The sequence below is a fragment of the Oncorhynchus tshawytscha genome, linkage group LG26 (genome assembly GCF_018296145.1).
Source record: "Oncorhynchus tshawytscha isolate Ot180627B linkage group LG26, Otsh_v2.0, whole genome shotgun sequence".
NCBI classification, from domain to species: Eukaryota; Metazoa; Chordata; class Actinopteri; order Salmoniformes; family Salmonidae; genus Oncorhynchus; species Oncorhynchus tshawytscha.
The window spans coordinates 38,973,098-38,996,205 of NC_056454.1; the positions used below are offsets into that span (position 1 = coordinate 38,973,098).

Here is a 23,108-nt window from a genome sequence, read left to right on the forward strand (position 1 = left end):
TTCATTAGAACAGAGGTCCGTAGCCCGTTCATTAGAACAGAGGTCCACAGCCCTTTCTTTAGAACAGAGGTCCATAGCCCGTTCATTAGAACAGAGATCCACAGCCCTTTCTTTAGAACAGAGGTCCACAGCCCGTTCATTAGAACAGAGATCCACAGCCCTTTCTTTAGAACAGAGATCCACAGCCCGTTCATTAGAACAGAGATCCACAGCCCTTTCTTTAGAACAGAGATCCACAGCCCTTTCCAAGGGATCCAAAGTTTTTGCATTGGAGGCCTTTCAAGATGAGAATCTGTAAAAGGATATATGAAGTTCACTTGTCAACAATGACCATGATTGTATGTCATAAACTAGCACTGAAGTCTGTGATAAAATAGATTGATACTGTTACGAAGAGCACCTCTAAATAAGTGACCCATTTATGAGCCAAATTTAGATCACACTATTTCTTATTCAAAGTGATGGGCTCAGAATCCCTCTCTAACCCACCAGCTGGTTGTGCTTGAGTCTGCAAATACAGTGTGTGCATTGCACAGTTTCGGGCATTCCCCTTTTATTCACTATAAAACACATCATACTGTTACTTGTGTACAATGATAGACTGTATCATTCATAAAATAATCATGCTTTCCACTGTGTTTAAAATTAGTCAAAAAAAATTGGTCTTTGTTTATGCAGCCCGTCTATACTCATCTGTTGTGTTTGGTAATGGGCCCATGGACTGTATACTATAAAGAATAAGTACAAACCACTCAACAGTCAATAGTTGAAAGCACGGAATCATTAACCCATATGACTCATTTCCTTTGAGGCAGTCAAGGATGACTATGAACTGAGTTCACGTGACAGTCACATAGCAAAAGGTTGCGATGTATCATGGTTGTATTATAGAAGGGCTGACTGGAAGAGTTATTGTTTACAATTCATTCACTCTTTGAAGTCAATTGAGAGACAGCTGTCATAGATATGGACTCTGTGCGCTCCTGGCTCCGGGCCTTCAACAACAGAATAGCCAGGCCCAGGTTGGTTATATTTGCCTTAACTCAAGCAATGCTCTGAATAAACTAATTTATTTCACAATTAAAGGGAGCTAACAATGTTCCACCAGTAACAGACTCAGCTATACTAAAGTTTCCGCACTAATGTCAATGTTTTCTGAAAGTGCTTGAAATAATCTTCATGTGAATTGATGAAGTCGTTAGAATTGAGAAAGTGAAACTAGTGTTTTATAGATGGTTGTGGATGCACCACAGTCCATTGTGAATGTTTGTCAACTAAGAGAAAGTGGATTTTTTTGTGGCGTTCATTACAACTGTGATAAACTGCAATGCTCAAATAGCATGGAAGTCAAAGAAATTGGATATTATTGTGGCTGCTGCAGTAACGTTTCTGGGGTTTCAGGAATTCACAGCCAGTGGTGGAAAAGTACCCGATTGTCATACTTGAGTAAAAGTAAAGATACCTTAATAGAAAATAACTCAAGTAAAAGGTAAAGTCACCCAGTAAAATACTACTTGAGTAAAAGTATCAAAAGTACATGTATTTGCAAAAATATACTTAAGTATAAGTCATTTCAAATTGCTTATATTAATTAAACCAGACGGCACAATTTTCTTGTTTTGTATTTATTTACGGATAGTCAGGGGCACACTCCAACACTCAGATATAATTTACAATCGAATCATTTGTGTTTAGTGATTCCGCCAGATCAGAGGCAGTAGGGATGGCAAGGGATGATTTGCCGCTCTCCCAGGCTCCTGAGCCTGTGTAGGGATCAGACATGGATGATTGATTTTAACCATAGAGGCAAGGAGCATGTTGAGTGATAACGTGATAGTCAGTATAATTTGAGTATTTTTATCCACATAATTTTTGTATTTTGGGATCTGTTATTTTCATTCTGCCGTAAAACCCAACAAAGAAGAAGAAGTGGGCGCAGCCTTGTCTCGTGATCACAACAGTTCAATCGACCCTCGACTCGTCCTGTCTGTCTCGGGGGGTCACTGTGCTTTTGGAAAGATAGGGTACCTACTCCACTTCGCAGGAATTTACCTCATTAACTGTATTCTTACAGGGATGTACGAGGAGTCCAACACACAGGTAATTTGTGTTATTTTGTGGAAATTCAGTTGTGAGCGTTCACTCCTCCTTCAGTTCTCTAACTCCGGTGGGCCTACTATCTAGCTCACTGATTCGCCAGGCGCATGTAATCAGAAAGCTGGCTAGCGAGATGTACAGTTCCCCATCCATAGACGCTAACATTCCTGGGCAAGCTTTAGTCTGTTCGGCTACTACTGTAGCTATCCGAGTAATTCAGTTAATAGATTTTGATCTGCATGGTACTTCTTTGCAGTGGTTATTGGTGGGTTTATTTATGTTTGTGTTATTGCATGGCGATGATAACAAACGTTAGTTAGTTGTTACCACAGGTGTTAACGTTACTTTTAACAATAGTCAGTTAGGTAGCAGTATTAGCAATACGCTAACAGTATGGCTATGTAGCTAGTTTATACACATTATCATAGTTGCCTCCTAAACTAAAGCAGTGTGAGGTTGAACGCGGCATGTGTATAACTACAACCAGGTATCAAGTCGGACATGTCAGAGTTTCCTAGTTCTGACTAGCATGTGAACGCGGCATTCGCTTTCTCAGCTGTCATTATAGGTCTAGTGGTCACATGACATGGTGGAAAACATACGCGTGAGGTTGTCATTTTCCTCCGGTCCATCCCTCCACAAGTGGTCACGTTGCTAATTATTTTACTGCTGTTAAGAGCAACCGTTTATCTTCGTGTGATGACGAAAACAGCAAAAGTCAGATTTATTTATTTATTGCAAGTACAAATTCCGTTGTTTTTAATCAAACAGTATTTTTTTGGGGGTCTATTTTGCATGTTCTGAATTTATGCAGTGAAACGTTCCTCAGCTCGGTGGTAGTTGATGCTTGTTGTTGACTTAACTTGAATAGGACAAATGATCAACTAAGTAGGCTTTGAACACCATTACTTGAAGAGAGAGATATAAATTGGACGACTAGTTTTGACTTTGACAGTATACAGAAATAACCATGTTGTACTGTATTTACACTCAACCAGATATAAACTGCTGTTGGTTTGCATTCGTGGATCGTGGTAGGGTCGCCTGCAGTTGTAGTCTTGTCCATCAATGCTACTGTTTGCAAGGACCGTAAGGACTACTCTCTAATAGCCTTGTTCAGTTTAATGTTCACTACTTTTATAGTACTCTAAATACCCAAATTCATGTTGTTACGTTCAAAACAATACAACATACAAATAGTTGACACCATTCAAAACAATGAGGATTTGGATCTTTAAAGCCAGTTATCTCCTAATCACCTTTTTGCAGATAGAACCTTAGAACCAAGCTCTAGAAGTGTCAAAAGCTCAGCAAAAATCGAATAAATTCTATTCTATCCCACTTTATTCCCTTTCTGCTTATAGGCTAATGCCTCTGCCTTCCTTCCTGTTTGCTCTGTTACAAAGTAGGGGGAGAGTGAGAAGAATCATGTGCCTCCTGTGAGGGTAAGCCTGAGAAACATGCGGTTCACAACACAACCACTACTACTCTGGGCCATTTTGCACTCAATCAGTTCCTTAGTATTATGTTCTACCTAGTAAGCTATAGGTGTAATTCCATCAAACCAGCATTGCTGTATATTTGCAGTTGCTTCTTTTCCATGGTCAAATAAAATCACAATGTTTTTGAGTACTGTAGTTTATAAACAAAGTTTATGCATAATATGCTGTTGCTGTGACCGATTCAATTGAAGTCGAGCATAAGTGGTGAAGTTGTTTCACTGCACTAGAAGATGGAACATCATTTCATAGGGAATAGTAAGAACAGTAGTTCTGTTTATGGGGTTGGTTCACAAGAAAAGGACTTAAATGGGTATGATGATAAGTGTCTGAAAGGAGAAACAGGAACTGAACGCTAAATAGCTGAGGTATCAGCTTCAAACGAACAACTCACAACCCAGTTAAACTACTGAGGACAAGACTTATTTAGAACAAACCACAGGTATAACTTTGATCAAAAGTAATGGTTTGAATATTAATTAAAATGGTAGCCTTGTCGTGATGTGTGTTTTGTCATATATATATATATATATATATAGCCCCTGTGCCCGCAGGAGGCCTTTTGCCTTTTCCTAGGCCGTCATTGTAAATAAGAACACGTTCTTAACTGACTTGCCTAGTTAAATAAAGGTTTAAATTAAAAATAAAAAGTCAAGTAGGCAATGGCACTGTTTAGGCCTAGTTGTTTAGGCCTAGTTGTTTAGGCCTAGTTGTTTAGGCCTAGTTGTTTAGGCCTAGTTGTTTAGGCCTAGTTGTTATCACACGATCAAGCAGAGGATCACCATGACGTGACCACAATGTTCTGGTCTCACCAAGAGGTCATTTGTCTTTCCTACAGGAGCAGTGACATGGAGGCTGAGGACAAATCCTCCTCCTCTACACTGGATTGCAGTGTGAAGCCTCCCATCTCCCCTGGCAGCCCATCTCACCTGACACACTTCAAACCCCTGACTCCAGAGCAGGACGAGCCTCCGCTCCGATCAGCCTACAGCTCCTTCGTCAACCTGTTCCGCTTCAATAAAGGTCATTTACCAAGGTCACACACACACAGATTGTTTTGAGATGGTTGACTTGACAGTCTTTTTAAATGTTCATCTTCTAGTAAGCCTATGCATTACGCATTACGATGAAGAGACAAGACAGTGACTGAGTCAGAGTCCAGCAAATTCTCTATTAACCACTAGGAAGTTTATTAATAACTTAATGTTGTTTTGTCACACTGCTCTTCTTGTTATTTCTCATTCTGTGGAGTAGCCTATAGCAGCCTATAATTTGCAGTACTGTACAGTCAAGGCTCATGTACTGTCCCCTAGAATGCAGGGAAAGTTACTTCTGTAGCCTTGACTACCAGCCTGGTTTACAGTCAGAATTACTTTGAGGAAGCAGAATGGAACAGAATGCAGCCCAGATCAGAACCCATGTCTTGTGAGGTAATGTGATAGAGTGTTGTCTAGGTGCCAGGAGGGGGCCTTTCAACCACATGGGCCATCATGTGTCTCCCTCTCTTCAGGCCCTGCCCTCACTGGCAGGCCCCTCACCAAGGCAACAGAGCTCTGCTCACATACCAGAGCTTGGAGCATTTAAATATTCGGTCCTGCTTTATTTGAAGTGCAATTTATGAAGGCTTCATAAAACATTCATATAGGCTTCATAAGCACTACATAGATGCTTCACAAATCATCTATAATCTTATATCATGCTCTATAAAGATTCATAATGTGGCATAACTGTGTGACATAACCATCAATTTATTTGTTCACATTTGTTCATCTTTTATAAGGCATGAAATACAGTTATAGATGATTTGTGACCCATGTATGCAGTGGTATTGAAGCCTTCATAAGATGCACTTCAAATAAAGCAGGACCAAATATTCTATGCACTGTATTCATATTCTTTAAATTTCTCTGTTATTATGAGATAATTGTCGATTCAATTCTGATTGGTTTAGAAGAGAGAGCATGTTCTTGACAGCAACAGCAATGTATACAGTCGCCGTGTTTCGCTGCTCTTATTAGACACAACATACTCCCGAGTGGCGCAGCGGTCTAAGGCACTGCATCTCAGTGCTAGAGACGTCATTACAGACACCCTGGTTCGAATCCAGGCTGTATCACAACCGGCCATGATTGGGAGTCCCATCGTGCGGTGCACAACTGGCCCAGCGTTGCCCAGGTTTGGCCGGTTAGGCAGTCATTGTAAATAAGAATTTGTTCTTAACTGACTTGCCTAGTTAAATAAAGGTTAAATGTCAGTTTTTATATATTTTTTTGAAACACTAAAATATTCCTTTTATTTAAAGTGACCTTTGTATTGCTAAAATAGGAGTACTGACTTAACACAACAAAGGTTGTTTATGGAAAAGAATGTACTACAGACGTATAAAGCATTGTCATGTTTGTAGTATGGCATTTTATAAAGACTCCAAATGTCATACTAAAGTACACAGCTTTGTCATCATGGGTAGGTGTGATGATGTTTCAATGAACTTTATTGACCTTAAATGACCCGTTGTGATTGGTCTGTGTGTACAGAGGAGGGGCGGCCGCCCTCGGTGACAGAGAAACCGGATGTGGCTTTGACGTCAACCACTGGAGAGCGTGGGAGCTGGACCAGCCCAGCACACTCCATCCACAGCTCTGGGACCCATAGGAAACAACACCCCAACCTGCTCCGTAGAACATCCACCGCCTCAGGTAACACACACACATTCTTACTCATACTAGGGCCACAGGAGGGACACACTGTATGTCCAGTGCTGCAGTAGTTTCACAGTTGTAAGCCAACCTATCCTCTTCCAACAGTGGTTCCTTAAAACGTTTACATTTCTTTACATTTTGAGTGATTGCATGATCTCTGACCTGACAATGATGGTGAAAGTATCAGTTTCATCCTTAACAAATTGACGTGACTAGTCGTAATTACACCTAAGAGGTGACCCCCCTAGTCAAGTTTAGAGGAGAGGATGGACTGTGTGTTTGGGACTACTTCTTATTTTACCCCACAGTTGTTTTGTGTAGCTGTGAAGGATAGACATTCTTGACATTGACATTAGTTTTACATAGAGAGGCGCTAAGAATAATGGACGATGTGAGTAGCCTGACATCCACTCAAAACGCTGATGTCTTTTCTTTTTGCAGTGGACTGGCCATTATGGCCGGGTCAGGGTGAGGGCCTTCTATACTGTGTGTTTGATAAGATCTCCAAAATGGTTTTAACAACCTGCTTTCAGAGTGGCTGGCTAACCCAAGCACCTGAGTGGTAAAGGCCTGATTTTAACAACCTGCTTTCAGAGTGGCTGGCTAACCCAAGCACCTGAGTGGTTTTGGGCCTGATTTTAACAACCTGCTTTCAGAGTGGCTGGCTAACCCAAGCACCTGAGTGGTTTTGGGCCTGATTTTAACAACCTGCTTTCAGAGTGGCTGGCTAACCCAAGCACCTGAGTGGTTTTGGGCCTGATTTTAACAACCTGCTTTCAGAGTGGCTGGCTAACCCAAGCACCTGAGTGGTTTTGTGTGATGGGTTGATTGAACTATATTTTGGCATGTGTCGATGAAGTGCCTTCTCGTGTTGGTTGGTTGCCAACACTGATATTTAGAAAGTTGTGTGTTTTTGCATAATGATATAAGAACTAACATGCTCCCTTTTATGTTTCTTACTTAATTGCGGTATCTGTTTTTAATTGTATTCATATGAACCGTAATTGTTCACTAGAGCCTAGTTTATGGAACTGATATACCGGTAAGCTTCTGTTGTGCCGTTGTGCAGTCCTTTTTAAGCTTCTGTTGTGCCGTTGTGCAGTCCTTTTTAAACTAACCTGCCATTATCAAAAGTAAATCCTTGTAGACATTTTATTGTACATTTCCAAGCCCATATTGGACTATAGCCTACAGTCTCTTTAGAGAGGTATAGAAGGTGCTCTCTGTCTCCCTCCTTTACCTTTCTGCATTTTATTTGCATGAAAAGGGAGCATTTGCCTGGTTAGGTGAAGTGTGTTTTATGAAGTGTATGCTGAATGTTTGCACCATGTGTGCTCCTAGAGGGCCGTAGGAAACCAGAAACCCCCCTGAGCACTCACGACCCCCGTACGGCTGTTCAGCTCCGCACTGCTCTGAAAAGACTCAAGGAGATCATGGAGGGAAAGAGCCAGGTAACTATCATGCCATTACCCCATCACCCCATTAACTCATTACCCCATCACCCCATTAACTCATTAAGCCATCACCCCATTAACTCATTACCCCATCACCCCATTAACTCATTAAGCCATCACCCCATTAACTCATTAAGCCATCACCCCATTAACTCATTAAGCCATCACCCCATTAACTCATTAAGCCATCACCCCATTAACTCATTAAGCCATCACCCCATTAACTCATTAAGCCATCATCCCATTAACTCATTAAGCCATCACCCCATTAACTCATTAAGCCATCACCCCATTAACTCATTAAGCCATCACCCCATTGACTCATTAAGCCATCACCCCATTAACTCATTAAGCCATCACCCCATTAACTCATTAAGCCATCACCTCATTACGCCATACCCCATTAACTCATTACGCCATTACTCCATCTTGCCAAGTAGCCCATCACGCCAAGTAGCCCATCACACCAAGTAGCCCATTGCCCAATCACACCAAGTAGCCCATCACGCAAGTAGCCCATCACACCATTACACAGTTGCTGTTGGTTATTGTACCTCACGTCACACTGTTGTTGGTTATTGTACCTCACGTCACACTGTTGTTGTTTATTGTACCTCACGTCACACTGTTGTTGTTTATTGTACCTCACGTCACACTGCTGTTGGTTATTGTACCTCACGTCACACTGTTGTTTATTGTACCTCACGTCACACTGTTGTTGTTTATTGTACCTCACGTCACACTGTTGATTTACTCACCATTGCTCTACTGCAGCTTGTTTTTATTTAGAGTAATATAACCTAGCTAACAATCACAGTCACACACAGGCAACTGTTCCAAATATAGGACAGCATGTTAAGACCCCTCTTATTCTTCAGAAGGAGGTGGTTATTGTTTCATCTGACCGTTTGATTTCAGTGAAACAGTTTCCATATACTTTAATAAGACGTCTTCAGAAAATCAAATCAAACTTTGTCACATGTGCCGAATACACCAGGTGTACACCTTACAGTGAAATGCTTACTTACAAGCCCTTAACCAACAATGCAGTTTCAAGAAAATTTGAAATAAGAATAACAAATGATGAAATAGCAGCAGTAAATAACAATAGCAGGGCTATATACAGGGGCTATATACAGGGGCTATATACAGGGGCTATATACAGGGGCTATATACAGGGGCTATATACAGGGGCTATATACAGGGGCTATATACAGGGGCTATATACAGGGGCTATATACAGGGGCTATATACAGGGGCTATATACAGGGGCTATATACAGGGGCTATATACAGGGGCTATATACAGGGGCTATATACAGGGGCTATATACAGGGACTATATACAGGGGCTATATACAGGGGCTATATACAGGGGCTATATACAGGGGCTATATACAGGGGCTATATACAGGGGCTATATACAGGGGCTATATACAGGGGCTATATACAGGGGCTATATACAGGGGCTATATACAGGGGCTATATACAGGGGGTATATACAGGGACTATATACAGGGACTATATACAGGGACTATATACAGGGACTATATACAGGGGGTACCGGTACAGAGTCAATGTGCGGGGGCACCGGTGTAGAGGTAATTGTGTACATGTAGGTTATTAAAGTGACTATGCATAGATAATAACAGAGAGTAGCAGCAGCGTAGTAGGGCGGGGGGGTGCAAATAGTCTGGGTAGCCATTTGACTAGCTGTTTAGGAGTCTTATGACTTGGGGGTAGAAGCTGTTTAGAAGCCTCTTGGACCTAGACTTGGCGCTCCGGTACCGCTTGCCGTGCGGTAGCAGAGAGAACATTCTATGTCTAGGGTGGCTGGAGTCTAACAACACCGTTGTTAATAGAATAGATACATGAAGAAGTCCAGGCTCGTGACGCATTACAAACCTCTGGGATTGGTTGCAGGACAGTGACCTGAAGCAGTACTGGATGCCAGACAGTCAGTGTAAAGAGTGCTACGACTGCAACGAGAAGTTCACCACCTTCCGCCGCCGACACCACTGTCGGCTCTGCGGACAGATCTTCTGCAGCCGCTGCTGCAACCAGGAAATCCCTGGCAAGTTTATGGGCTACACAGGTGAGTGCTTTGGGGAGGGGGAGGCTCGCTGGAGTGGGTGGGGGGGGGGCAGCCCTGAAAGTTGTTCCCAATGCAGGGTCACAGTGTGTTAAAGACCACAGGCCCTACTGGTCTAAACTCCAGTTTGAATTCAATGCATTGTTGTACCTATAACTTAGATGTGTTGCAGGAAACACTAGGAGGTCTACCTCTGGGGATATGTATACACAGAGGCCTATGGGCACTCAGCATGGTGTGTGTGTGTTTTCTGCCGTGGTTGTGTGTGTTAGCAAAGTTGAATTTTGGGTAAGTTGACTGGTTGACCAGTAGTGTTTGAGCACACCTTGTTTGAAATATCCCTGAACATTGCTGTGATGTGAGAATCTGAGACCAATGAAACATCTGTTTGACCTTTGATGATGCTGTGATGTGACCTAACCATGCCATGCAGTGACCACACCACAGTAACCACAATACTGCCTCCATCCTAGCTCATAGCAGGACCTGCTCTTCCTCTCACTGACTCCTCCCCTCTCTCGGTCTCTTTCCCTTCCTCCATTGCACCTACCTATCTCTCTCCTCTCCTCGCCTCTCTCTCTCCTATCCTCTTCTCTTCATCCCTCCCTCCATTGTTACTGTGTGTAGGAGACCTGCGGGCCTGCACCTACTGCCGTAAGATCGCTCTGAGCTACTCCCAGTCTGCAGATTCTGGCTCCATTGGAGAGGACCTGTCTGCTCTGTCTGACTGCTCCGTCTGCATCCTGGAACCCAGCGAGCCTCGCACCCCGGTCGGAGGACGCAAGTCCAGCCGTAACATCTTCCTAGAGGAGGACCTGGCCTGGCAGAGGTGAACTAAGAGGAGACAGAGCAGAGGAACCTCTGTGAGGAACCATGCATGCCCCACAGAATTAAATAGATCAATATACAATAACATGTTATTATATCTCTACGGCATGCACACCTCCCTCGCATGGACCCCTAGTCAATCGTCCCGTTCCGTTCCCCTCATACAAAAGATGCATGCACTCCTCCTTCGCATCAACTTCCAGTCATCTATCTGTTCCCCTGCCTCACCTTTTTTCTCAGTGTTTTCTTTCTCTCTGTGTATAGCCTCCATGTTACTCTCTGAGTATGTCCTCCATGTTACTCTCTGTGTATAGCCTCCATGTTTCTCTCTGTGTATAGCCTCCATGTTACTCTCTGAGTATGTCCTCCATGTTTCTCTCTGAGTATAGCCTCCATGTTTCTCTCTGAGTATGTCCTCCATGTTACTCTCTGTGTATGTCCTCCATGTTACTCTCTGTGTATGTCCTCCATGTTTCTCTCTGTGTATTCCTACTCTCATCTTTGTCTTTTCCTTCAAATGCAGAGTTGAAGAGACAGAGGAGAGAGACACACTAGGCGCTCTTCACCCCCCATGTCCTCTCCCTCCCTGCCCACTCCCCTCCGCCTGTCCTTTTCTTCCCCTGTATACTGGGTGGGTTCTTTCTCCCAGTATGGTCCACTTTCATTGGATGTCTTTTATTGAAAACCATCTCTCAGCAATTTTTCAGATCCATTTTATAATCATAAATTGTCAATGCAAAAAACAAGCAAATTATGAAAAGAAATTGGGGTTGTGTTTTTCAAAGACAGACCTTGTTTGATTTTGTCAGAGAACGCATGCTATTATGTAATTGATTACCACTAGCAACATTCCATCCCATTAAACAATGTAACTCGCTTTGAGCTAATAACATTCCATCCCATTAAACCACGTGCCTCGCTTTGAGCTAATAACATTCCATCCCATTAAACCACGTGCCTCGCTTTGAGCTAATAACATTCCATCCCATTAAACCACGTGCCTCGCTTTGAGCTAATAACATTCCATCCCATTAAACCACGTGCCTCGCTTTGAGCTAATAACATTCCATCCCATTAAACCACGTGCCTCGCTTTGAGCTAATAACATTCCATCCCATTAAACCACGGAACTCGCTTTGAGCTAATAACATTCCATCCCATTAAACCACGGGACTCGCTTTGAGCTAATAACATTCCATCCCATTAAACCACGTGCCTCGCTTTGAGCTAATAACATTCCATCCCATTAAACCACGGGACTCGCTTTGAGCTAATAACATTCCATCCCATTAAACCACGGGACTCGCTTTGAGCTAATAACATTCCATCCCATTAAACCACGGGACTCGCTTTGAGCTAATAACATTCCATCCCATTAAACCACGTGCCTCGCTTTGAGCTAATAACATTCCATCCCATTAAACCACGGGACTCGCTTTGAGCTAATAACATTCCATCCCATTAAACCACGTGCCTCGCTTTGAGCTAATAACATTCCATCCCATTAAACCACGGGACTCGCTTTGAGCTAATAACATTCCATCCCATTAAACCACGTGCCTCGCTTTGAGCTAATAACATTCCATCCCATTAAACCACGTGCCTCGCTTTGAGCTAATAACATTCCATCCCATTAAACCACGTGCCTCGCTTTGAGCTAATAACATTCCATCCCATTAAACCACGTGCCTCGCTTTGAGCTAATAACATTCCATCCCATTAAACCACGGGACTCGCTTTGAGCTAATAACATTCCATCCCATTAAACCACGGGACTCGCTTTGAGCTAATAACATTCCATCCCATTAAACCACGGGACTCGCTTTGAGCTAATAACATTCCATCCCATTAAACCACGGGACTCGCTTTGAGCTAATAACATTCCATCCCATTAAACCACGGGACTCGCTTTGAGCTAATAACATTCCATCCCATTAAACCACGGGACTCGCTTTGAGCTAATAACATTCCATCCCATTAAACCACGGGACTCGCTTTGAGCTAATAACATTCCATCCCATTAAACCACGGGACTCGCTTTGAGCTAATAACATTCCATCCCATTAAACCACAGGACTCGCTTTGAGCTAATAACATTCCATCCCATTAAACCACGGGACTCGCTTTGATCCAATCATCAGTGTGATACTCTTGCTCCTAACGACATGTCTCAAAGAAACAATTTGTCCCTTTCTCTCCTGGTGTAGAAACACTGAGATTGGCATAAGAAAGAAGTGAGTCCTGCTGTTGTTCATATGGCCAGCTTGTAACAGTTTTGGCTTTCTTGGCTTTCTTTTACTTTTGAGTTGAGCCTTACCCTTCGAGCCCTACCATATTGACACTTCTGCATACGTCTACCATAACTAGTTACTGTAGTGTTATATGGACGTCAAAGTCAAATGATTTAGTTCAGGTATGAATTAGTTTGCGTGTGTGACAGTTTGATTCACCAGGAGTCTCAGAGCAGAGGTATGAATTCTAGACTGACTGGGCTTCAAGAGGATGGAGGCAAGTCCCCAATAAGGAAGCGGTGAGTGTCTGCTTTTGGTCCATATTTTTATCGAACCCTTTTACAGCTAGTTTTTTCCCAACTCTGTTCAGGGCTTGTATTTTGGAGCCCTGTTCTCTGATGGTGCACCCTACCGAGAGAGATGTATGTTATATATACAAAAGTATGTGGACACCCATTCAAATTAGTGGATTCAGCTATTTTAGCCACACCCATTGCTGACAGGTGTATTAAATCGTTGCAACACTCACTACCGAGTTCCAAACTGCCTCTGGAAACAATGTCAGCACGAGCAGTTTGTCGGGAGCTTCATGAAATGGGTTTCCGTGGCCAAGCAGCCTCACACAAGCCTAACATGCTGACCAGACCGGACACGTCGCGTGCGCGAGCGTTGCCAAATAAAAGTAGAAATCCATGTTATTCAATTATTGCACCCACACTGCTCACGCACGCCAACGAGCGTCTGCGATGCCAAGGGATAAAATAGAACTCCTTTCTATATCTGACTCAGATCAAATCAAAATCAAATCAAATTTTATTTGTCACATACACATGGTTAGCAGATGTTAATGCGAGTGTAGCGAAATGCTTGTGCTTCTAGTTCCGACAGTGCAGTAATAACCAACAAGTAATCTAACTAACAATTCCAAAACTACTGTCTTATACACAGTGTAAGGGGATAAAGTATATGTACATAAGGATATATGAATGAGTGATGGTACAGAGCAGCATAGGCAAGATACAGTAGATGGTATCGAGTACAGTATATACATATGAGATGAGTATGTAAACAAAGTGGCATAGTTAAAGTGGCTAGTGATACATGTATTACATAAGGATGCAGTCGATGATATAGAGTACAGTATATACGTATGCATATGAGATGAATAATGTAGGGTAAGTAACATTATATAAGGTAGCATTGTTTAAAGTGGCTAGTGATATATTTACATAATTTCCCATCAGTTCCCATTATTAAAGTGGCTGGAGTTGAGTCAGTGTCAGTGTCAGTGTGTTGGCAGCAGCCACTCAATGTTAGTGGTGGCTGTTTAACAGTCTGATGACCTTGAGATAGAAGCTGTTTTTCAGTCTCTCGGTCCCAGCTTTGATGCACCTGTACTGACCTCGCCTTCTGGATGACAGCGGGGTGAACAGGCAGTGGCTCGGGTGGTTGATGTCCTTGATGATCTTTATGGCCTTCCTGTAACATCGGGTGGTGTAGGTGTCCTGGAGGGCAGGTAGTTTGCCCCCGGTGATGCGTTGTGCAGACCTCACTACCCTCTGGCGAGCCTTACGGTTGAGGGCGGAGCAGTTGCCATACCAGGCGGTGATACAGCCCGCCAGGATGCTCTCGATTGTGCATCTGTAGAAGTTTGTGAGTGCTTTTGGTGACAAGCCGAATTTCTTCAGCCTCCTGAGGTTGAAGAGGCGCTGCTGCGCCTTCTTCACGATGCTGTCTGTGTGAGTGGACCAATTCAGTTTGTCTGTGATGTGTATGCCGAGGAACTTAAAACTTGCTACCCTCTCCACTACTGTTCCATCGATGTGGATAGGGGGTGTTCCCTCTGCTGTTTCCTGAAGTCCACAATCATCTCCTTAGTTTTGTTGACGTTGAGTGTGAGGTTATTTTCCTGACACCACACTCCGAGGGCCCTCACCTCCTCCCTGTAGGCCGTCTCGTCGTTGTTGGTAATCAAGCCTACCACTGTTGTGTCGTCCGCAAACTTGATGATTGAGTTGGAGGCGTGCGTGGCCACGCAGTCGTGGGTGAACAGGGAGTACAGGAGAGGGCTCAGAACGCACCCTTGTGGGGCCCCAGTGTTGAGGATCAGCGGGGAGGAGATGTTGTTGCCTACCCTCACCACCTGGGGCGGCCCGTCAGGAAGTCCAGTACCCAGTTGCACAGGGCGGGGTCGAGACCCAGGGTCTCGAGCTTGATGACGAGCTTGGAGGGTACTATGGTGTTGAATGCCGAGCTGTAGTCGATGAACAGCATTCTCACATAGGTATTCCTCTTGTCCAGACGGGTTAGGGCAGTGTGCAGTGTGGTTGAGATTGCATCGTCTGTGGACCTATTTGGGCGGTAAGCAAATTGGAGTGGGTCTAGGGTGTCAGGTAGGGTGGAGGTGATATGGTCCTTGACTAGTCTCTCAAAGCACTTCATGATGACGGAAGTGAGTGCTACGGGGCGGTAGTCGTTTAGCTCAGTTACCTTAGCTTTCTTGGGAACAGGAACAATGGTGGCCCTCTTGAAGCATGTGGGAACAGCAGACTGGTATAGGGATTGATTGAATATGTCCGTAAACACACCGGCCAGCTGGTCTGCGCATGCTCTGAGGGCGCGGCTGGGGATGCCGGCTGCAAGTCCTGCCTCTCCCATCTCCTCATTGGTTTATAGAAGTAGGTACCCACGTGACATCTCCTCATTGGTTATACCCACGTGGGTGATTGAAAGACAAATTGTTTTGCCAGTTTTTGTGGTAATACTATGAAAGTGTAGATGCGATCGCCATATAAGTTCAAAGATGAAAAAGCCTGGAAGGAGGAGAGATGACAAGAAACGATTCAGTTGTCGGTTTTATGTGTGGATTAATTGTCGGAGTAGAGGACCTTGTGCATTTCAGGTAAAATGACAACTCAATGTTTATATCCCAGGACAAATTAGCTAGCAACAGCAAGCTAGCTAAATAGGACAAATTAGCTAGCAAGTGCAAGCTAACTAGCTAAATTGCCGTACATGTTTAATGCTTTTCGACCTGTCCCCAAATTAATGCCATTGGTTCAGAGTTTGTTTTGATATTTTAACCTGCGTGTCGTGATCGCGTTTAGTGTAGGGGGACAAAATACATTTATGCACGATAGCGCACGATGGTGCACACGCGCAGCCGGTTTGGGTTCCGTGTGAGATCACCATGTGGGATGCCAAGCGTCGGCTGGAGTGGTGTAAAGCTCGCCGCCATTGAACTCTGGAGCAGTGTAAACACAATCTCTGGTGTGATGAATCACACTTCACCATTTGGCAGTCCGACGAACGAATCTGGGTTTGGTGGATGCCAGAAGAATGCTGCCTGTCCCAATGCATAGTGCCAACTGTAAAGTTTGATGGAGGAGGAAAAATGGTCAGGCTGTTTTTCATGGTTTGAGCTCGGCCCCTTAGTTCCAGTGAAGGGACATCTTAACGCTACAGCATACAATGACATTCTAGTTGTCGGAACTAGAAGCACAAGCATTTCGCTACACTCGCATTAACATCTGCTAACCATGTGTATGTGACAAATAAAATTTGATTTGATTTGATTAGACAATTCTGCGGTTCCAACTTTGTGGCAACAGTTTGAGGAAGGCCCTTTCCTGTTTCAGCATGACGGTTGTGCACAAGGCGAGTTCCATACAGAAATGGTTTGTCGAGATCGGTGAGGAAGAACTTGACTGCCCTGCACAGAGCCCTGACCTCAACCCCATTGAACAGCTTTAGGATAAATTAGAGCGCCGACTGCGAGCCAGGCCTCATTACCCAACAAAATCAGTGCCGACCTCACTAATGCTCTTGTGGCTGAATGGAAGCAAGTCCTTGCAGAAATGTTCCAACATCTCGTGGAAAGCCTTCCCAGAAGAGTGGAGGCTGTTATAGCAGCAAGGGGCGACCAAACCCATGTTAATGCCTATGATTTTGGAATGCGAAGTTCAAGGTTTCTCCCCCACATGCACACACACATACTCAGAGAAATAGGGTGCAGAATGCCCTGCAGGTCCTGTAATGCCATCCCTGTCATATCCAGGTCAGCCAGTGTGACCAACCTGTCCCTGGACCCGTCTGGCTCCTCCATGTTGCCCTCCTATGACAGCTCAGTGAGCCCCCAGACCAGTAGGACCATGCCCAAATCTGACCACAGTGAAGAGGAGAGGAAGATACTGCTGGTAAGGATTCTATCTATCTCTTTCTTTACTTTCCTCTTTCCCCTTCTATCCATCTCTGTATCCCTTTCTCTCACTCTCTCCCTCTCCATCTTGTCCTTACGCTCTCCCTCTCTCCATCTTGTCCTTACGCTCTCCCTCTCTCCATCTTGTCCTTACGCTCTCCCTCTCTCCATCTTGTCCTTACGCTCTCCCTCTATTTTATTTCTAGCCCTGTCTGTATATTTACACTCCATTGTTGGCAAAGCATACAATAAAAACAGATTTTTCACTGACTGACTTTCATGACATGTAGGACTCGTCCCAGCTCAAAGACCTGTGGAAGAAGATTTGTAACAACAGTACTGGCATGGAGTTCCAGGACCACCGCTATTGGCTCCGTACATACCCCAACTGCATTGTGGGGAAGGAGCTGGTCAACTGGCTGCTGAGGAGTGGAACCATCTCCACCAGGTATAGACATACTGTATCATGGCTACCTGACTGATGTCTGAATAACGATATTGTAGAAAGAAGAGATTACATGAGTTAGAAAATGTTTTCTCTCTTGCCTACATCTCTCACTCTTCCATCTTTCTTGCTCTTCCATCTTGCTCACTCCTCCACTCTCGCTCGCCCTTCCATCTTTCTCTCGCTCTGTCTGTCTGTCTCACTCACTCATACTCTTGCAGGGCCCAGGCGATAGCCATTGGTCAGGCTGTGGTAGACGGTCGTTGGTTGGACTGTGTCACTCACCACGACCAGCTGTTCAGGGATGAGTACGCTCTCTATCGCCCCCTCCAGGTGAGATACTGTTTTGTGGGAATAAGGGGACGAGTCTGCCTACTTCTCCCTATAGCCACTTGGTTTATTACATGTAGCCACTCCTCCAACAACTTTGTGCAGCAGTGATGCCACTGCAGCCGAACGGCACTAAAAGCTCACCACACTTCAATTAAGAGGGTGATTGTGAGGATGATGATCATGATGTTCTGTCTTCTCTTCAGAGCACAGAGTTCTCTGAGACCCCGTCTCCTGACAGTGACAGTGTCAACTCTCTGGAGGGACACTCAGAACCCTCCTGGTTCAAAGACATCAAGTTTTGTGACAGTGACACAGACCAGGTGGCTGACGAGAATGACTATGTCAAGGCCAGTATGTATCCCAGCATGCCTTGTGACTTTAGCCCTCAGGCTAAACATTACAACAACCAGCATCATGTCTATGCCTGCTTTCTTCTTAAAGGTCCAAGGCAGCCATTTTCTTCTCAATATCAAATCATTTCTGGGTAACAGTGAAGTACTTTACTGTGATAGTTTTCAATTCAAATGGTCATAAAGCAAGAATTTAGCTTGGACTGTCTGAGTGGGGAGGGGAAAACTGAACTAGCTGTTATTGGCAGAGCGGTTTGGAACTCTTTCTTATTGGTCTATTAACAAATGTATCGCCTGGTGATGTCAGCAGGCAGGCCAAAAGTTAACCCCATCAAAACAGGCTGAAATGTCAGGCAGTCTTTCAAACAGCGGTCACACTAAAAGGGCATAATCATCATTTCCATCCTCAGTGTGGAAATATACATCTGAAGTCGGAAGTTTACATACACCTTAGCCAAATACATTTAAACTCAGTTTTTCACAATTCCTGACATTTAATACTAGTAATAATTCTCTGTTTTAGGTCAGTTAGGACACCACTTTATTTTAAGAATGTGAAATGTAAGAATAGAATAGTAGAGTGATTGATTTGAGCTTTTATTTATTTCATCACATTCCCAGTGGGTCAGAAGTTTACATACACTCAATTAGATTTGGTAGCATTGCCTTTAAATTGTTTAACTTGGGTCAAATGTTTCAGGTAGCCTTCCACCAGCTTCCCAAGTTGGGTGAATTTTGGTCCATTCCTCCTGACAGAGCTGGTGTAACTGAGTCAGGTTTGTAGGCCTCCTTGCTCACACACCCTTTTTCAGTTCTGTCCACACATTTTCTATGTGATTGAGGTCAGGGCTTTGTGATGGCCACTCCAATACCTTGACTTTGTTGTCCTTAAGCCATAACTGCTTGGGGTCATAATTTGGAAGACCCATTTGAGACCAAGCTTTAACTTCCTTACCGATGTCTTGAGATGTTGTTTCAATATATCCACATAATTTTCCTCCCTCATGATGCCATATATTTTGTGAAATGTACCAGTCCCTCCTACAGCAATGCAGCAAAGCACCCGTGCTTCACAGTTGGGATGGTGTTCTTCGGCTTGCAAGCATGCCCCTTTTTCCTCCAAACATAAATGGTCATTATGGCCAAACAGTTCTATTTTTGTTTCATCAGACCAGAGGACATCTTTGTCCCCATGTGCAGTTGCAAACTGTAGTCTGGCTTTTTTATGTCGGTTTTGGAGCCGTGGCTTCTTCCTTGCTGAGTGGCCTTTCAGGTTATGTCGATACAGGACTAGTTTTACTGTGGATTTAGATACTTTTGTACCCGTTTCCTCCAGGATCTTCACAAGGTCCTTTGCTGTTGTTCTGGGATTGACTTTTTGCACCAAAGTACATTCATCTCTAGGAGACAGAACGCTTCTCCTTCCTGAGCAGTATGACAGCTGCGTGGTCCCATGGTGTTTATACTTTTATACGTACTATTGTTTGTACAGATGAGCGTGGTACCTTCAGGCGTTTTGAAATTGTGGAGGTCTCCAATTTCTTTTCTGAGGTCTTGGCTGATTTCTTTTGATTTTCCCATGATGTCAAGCAAAGAAGCACTGAGTTTGAAGGTAGGCCTTGAAATACATCTGCAGGTACACCTCCAATTGACTCAAATTTGATGTCAATTAGCCTATCAGAAGCATCTAAAGCCATGACATAATTTTCTGGAATTTTACAAGCTGCTTAAAGGCACAGTCAACTTATGTATGTAAACTTCTGACCCACTGGATTTGTGATATGGTGAATTAAAAGTGAAATAATCTGTCTAAACAATTGTTGGAACAATGACTTGTGTCATGCACAAAGTAGATGTCTTAACCGACTTGCCAAAACTACAGTTTGTTAGCGAGAAATTTGTGGAGTGGTTGAAAAACAAGTTTTAATGACTCCAACCTAAGTGTATGTAAACTTCTGACTTCAACTGTATATAAAAGACAGGTAAATCACATTTTTGACTGCACTAAGCCTTTAATATTGAGAGTAAACAATAGGTAGTTGACTCTTTGTAATGTCTCTGAGATTTTTCTTAGTATTTCTCTTACTACTGAGCTCTTGAACTATATAACTAGTGTGTACTCCCCCTCCATGCTGCTATGCATCAACAAGACAAATGACATGTTTTTAATGTGCAAATAAAGATCTAACAATCAATCAATCAATCAATCAATCAATCAATCAATGCACCCCCCCTCCCCCTCGTCAGACTCATCCAACCCCAGTAAGAGGACGTCAGTCAGTAGTTTCCAGTCAGCGGTGGACAGTGACTCTGCTGCTTCCATCAACCTCAATATGGAGCAGGACAACGTCAACTTCCACATCAAGAAACAGTCCAAGTACCCCCATGTACCACCGCTCCCCAGGGAGCAGAAAGGTATGGAGCAACAAACACACACTGTTCCACCCTGAACAGGGACAGTCCTATCCCTCTTCACTAGAATGTCTTGCTGAAAGAAAACGCCTAAACATAGACGTTTATTTTGATCGATTCACCTAAATCTGCAATAGCATACAAAGAGGAACTTAACCTATTTGTTTGCTCAGCCAGTTCCCATAACTCTTATACGTTTATGGAAGGTGGAGTTGTGTGTTTATGCGTTTCTCCTCTTTCTCTCTCCTGTATCAGAGTACCTGGTCTCAGAGGACGGAGGACAGAATATCTCCATCAGTGACGCTTTCATCAAAGGTAAGAACTCCCCACTTACTAGTGTAGTCTGGCTTCATTATGGATATTTTATTTTTGCAGTTGGTACACTTTAACTCTTGAGAAGCTGTGTATTCTTTCTATTGGACAAGCAGTTGGTACTGAACCTAATGTACTGTAGCTGTAACCCAAGCTATCGCTCTCTGTGTGCTGCAGAGTCCCTGTTTAACCGTCGTGTGGAGGAGAAAGCTAACGAGGTGCTGTTCACTCCTCTGGGCTGGCACCACAGCTCCCTGGACCAGCTCAGAGAGGAGAATGGAGAGAAGGAGGCCATGGAGAGGCTTCTGTGAGTACTGTCGGACAACTTTAGAGGTTTGAAAGTAACTCAAATCTTTGTCCAACCTTTTTTTTTGTTAATTAAATATGTATGTGAGTACAGGAAATGCGAGGCACTAGTGAAGTGGGAGGTTTGGAATGTAAAGACTAGTCTCTAGCCTACTAAAATTGAAGTAGAATTGGAACTGAACATATAAGTCATTCTTTAGATGAAGCAGAGATCTCTCAGTATGAATTAGTGTTCTATGGTGGTATGTAAACATTTTTAGCTGGTGACTTCACATGTTATACTGGCCAAAAAACAGCTGTTTTCTCTTGCAAAGAAAACGGCTAACTTCTCTCCCCCTCCGCAGCTCTGCCAACCACAGCCACATGATGGCGCTGCTGCAGCAGCTGCTGTACAGCGAGTCCCTGTGCCTCTCCTGGCGTGACATCATCGTTCCCGTGGTGAGGCAGGTAGTGCAGACGGTGCGGCCGGACGTTCGCAGTTGTGATGATGACATGGACATCAGACAACTGGTTCACGTCAAGAAGGTACCTCGCTGACAGTGCTCTATTCTAACTTGAGATCTGGTTGATTAACTTGACTTTCCTTGCAAGTCTCCATATTGACCTCAATGAACGATTCACGCAAAAGTCTGCGTTGCCTGCATTTCTTTCAACTCTGAATCAGGTCTTTGTCATTTGGCTTTACTTAGACTGCACATACTGCAGGAGTAGACTGATGGGTGACCAAAATGGCTGTCTTTTTAAACTTAATTCTTTCTGGGGGTGGGGGGGTTTGTTGTTTTTTAGATTCCTGGAGGGAAGAAGTTTGACTCTGCGGTAGTGAATGGCTTTGTCTGTACCAAGAACATTGCTCACAAAAAAGTAAGTTCCCTTCTCTTATGTAACAGCTACCATCTCTCCCTGTAAACACAGTCAGAGGGACGCAGTTTAGTGCTTGTCTGTGAACTCAATAAAGTACAATTTGATCATATTTTAGATGAACTCGTACATCAAGAACCCCAAGATCCTGCTTCTGAAGTGTTCTATAGAGTATCTCTACAGAGAGGAGACCAAGTTCACCTGCATTGACCCCATTGTGCTTCAGGTCAGCCTGTTAGTCATTCATTTGCTAGCACCCATCCACAATTTCTAGCAATTAAGAAAAAGAAAATGTAATCTTTGTCAGTGTCTTTGTTTACCCAGGAGCATGAGTTTCTGAAGAACTATGTTCAGCGTATAGTGGACGTGCGTCCCAACCTGGTGCTGGTGGAGAAGACCGTGTCTCGTATCGCTCAGGACATGCTGCTGGAGCACGGCATCACACTGGTTATCAACGTCAAACCGGTCAGTAGCTCTCTGTACTGCTAGTAAAAAATGATTAACTGGTGTTATCAATGTCAAACCAGTTGGTACTACCCTGCCATCTCTCTAGCTCTCTGTACTAGCTAGACTAGCCTGGGTTGTTTCTAAACCCACCTTTAGCAAGCTTAAGAACATCTTACTTGTGTAGCTTTTGTTAGTTTATTTTTATTACATTTTTTTGCAAATAGATTTGGGTTCTATCAATGTAATTGACTGCATCATTTACAATCATATATATTTTTACACACATACACAGTACCAGTCAAAAGTTTGGGCACATCTACTCATTCAAGGGTTCTTCTTTATTTCTACTATCTTGTACATTGTAGAATAATAGTGAAGACATCAAAACGATGAAAAAACGAAATGGAATCATGTAGTAACCAAAAGAGTGTTAAACAATTCAAAAAATATTTCAGATTATTCAAAGTAGCCACCCTTTGCCTTGATGGCAGCTTTTCACACACTTGGCATTCTCTCAACTAGCTTCCATGAGGTGGTCACCTGGAATGC

General features: G+C 43.6%; 1 protein-coding gene across 10 annotated transcripts in view; it reads left to right on the forward strand.

Annotated features, from left to right (window-relative positions):
• The first annotated feature begins 870 nt into the window (after nt 1–870).
• LOC112225608 (1-phosphatidylinositol 3-phosphate 5-kinase) overlaps nt 871–23,108 on the forward strand; it is a 38,198-nt gene continuing 15,960 nt past the window's right edge. For 2 of the 10 annotated variants that reach the window (XM_042306608.1, XM_042306609.1), the window contains exons 1-19: nt 878–1,022; nt 4,435–4,619; nt 6,131–6,292; nt 6,737–6,763; nt 7,637–7,746; nt 9,671–9,842; nt 10,467–10,668; nt 13,108–13,197; nt 16,956–17,094; nt 17,387–17,544; nt 17,763–17,874; nt 18,078–18,225; nt 20,472–20,639; nt 20,892–20,951; nt 21,126–21,255; nt 21,599–21,779; nt 22,041–22,115; nt 22,231–22,338; nt 22,437–22,577. In XM_042306608.1, coding sequence (XP_042162542.1) covers nt 967–1,022; nt 4,435–4,619; nt 6,131–6,292; nt 6,737–6,763; nt 7,637–7,746; nt 9,671–9,842; nt 10,467–10,668; nt 13,108–13,197; nt 16,956–17,094; nt 17,387–17,544; nt 17,763–17,874; nt 18,078–18,225; nt 20,472–20,639; nt 20,892–20,951; nt 21,126–21,255; nt 21,599–21,779; nt 22,041–22,115; nt 22,231–22,338; nt 22,437–22,577 — 2,424 coding nt within the window. In that variant the 5' untranslated portion in view covers nt 878–966. Of the gene's footprint in view, nt 1,023–1,875; nt 2,101–3,461; nt 3,543–4,412; nt 4,620–6,130; nt 6,293–6,736; nt 6,764–7,636; nt 7,747–9,670; nt 9,843–10,466; nt 10,669–11,062; nt 11,299–13,107; nt 13,198–16,955; nt 17,095–17,386; nt 17,545–17,762; nt 17,875–18,077; nt 18,226–20,471; nt 20,640–20,891; nt 20,952–21,125; nt 21,256–21,598; nt 21,780–22,040; nt 22,116–22,230; nt 22,339–22,436; nt 22,578–23,108 lie in introns of those variants that run through there. The other 8 variants (XM_042306611.1, XM_042306612.1, XM_042306615.1 and 5 more) reach the window with 8 other exon arrangements.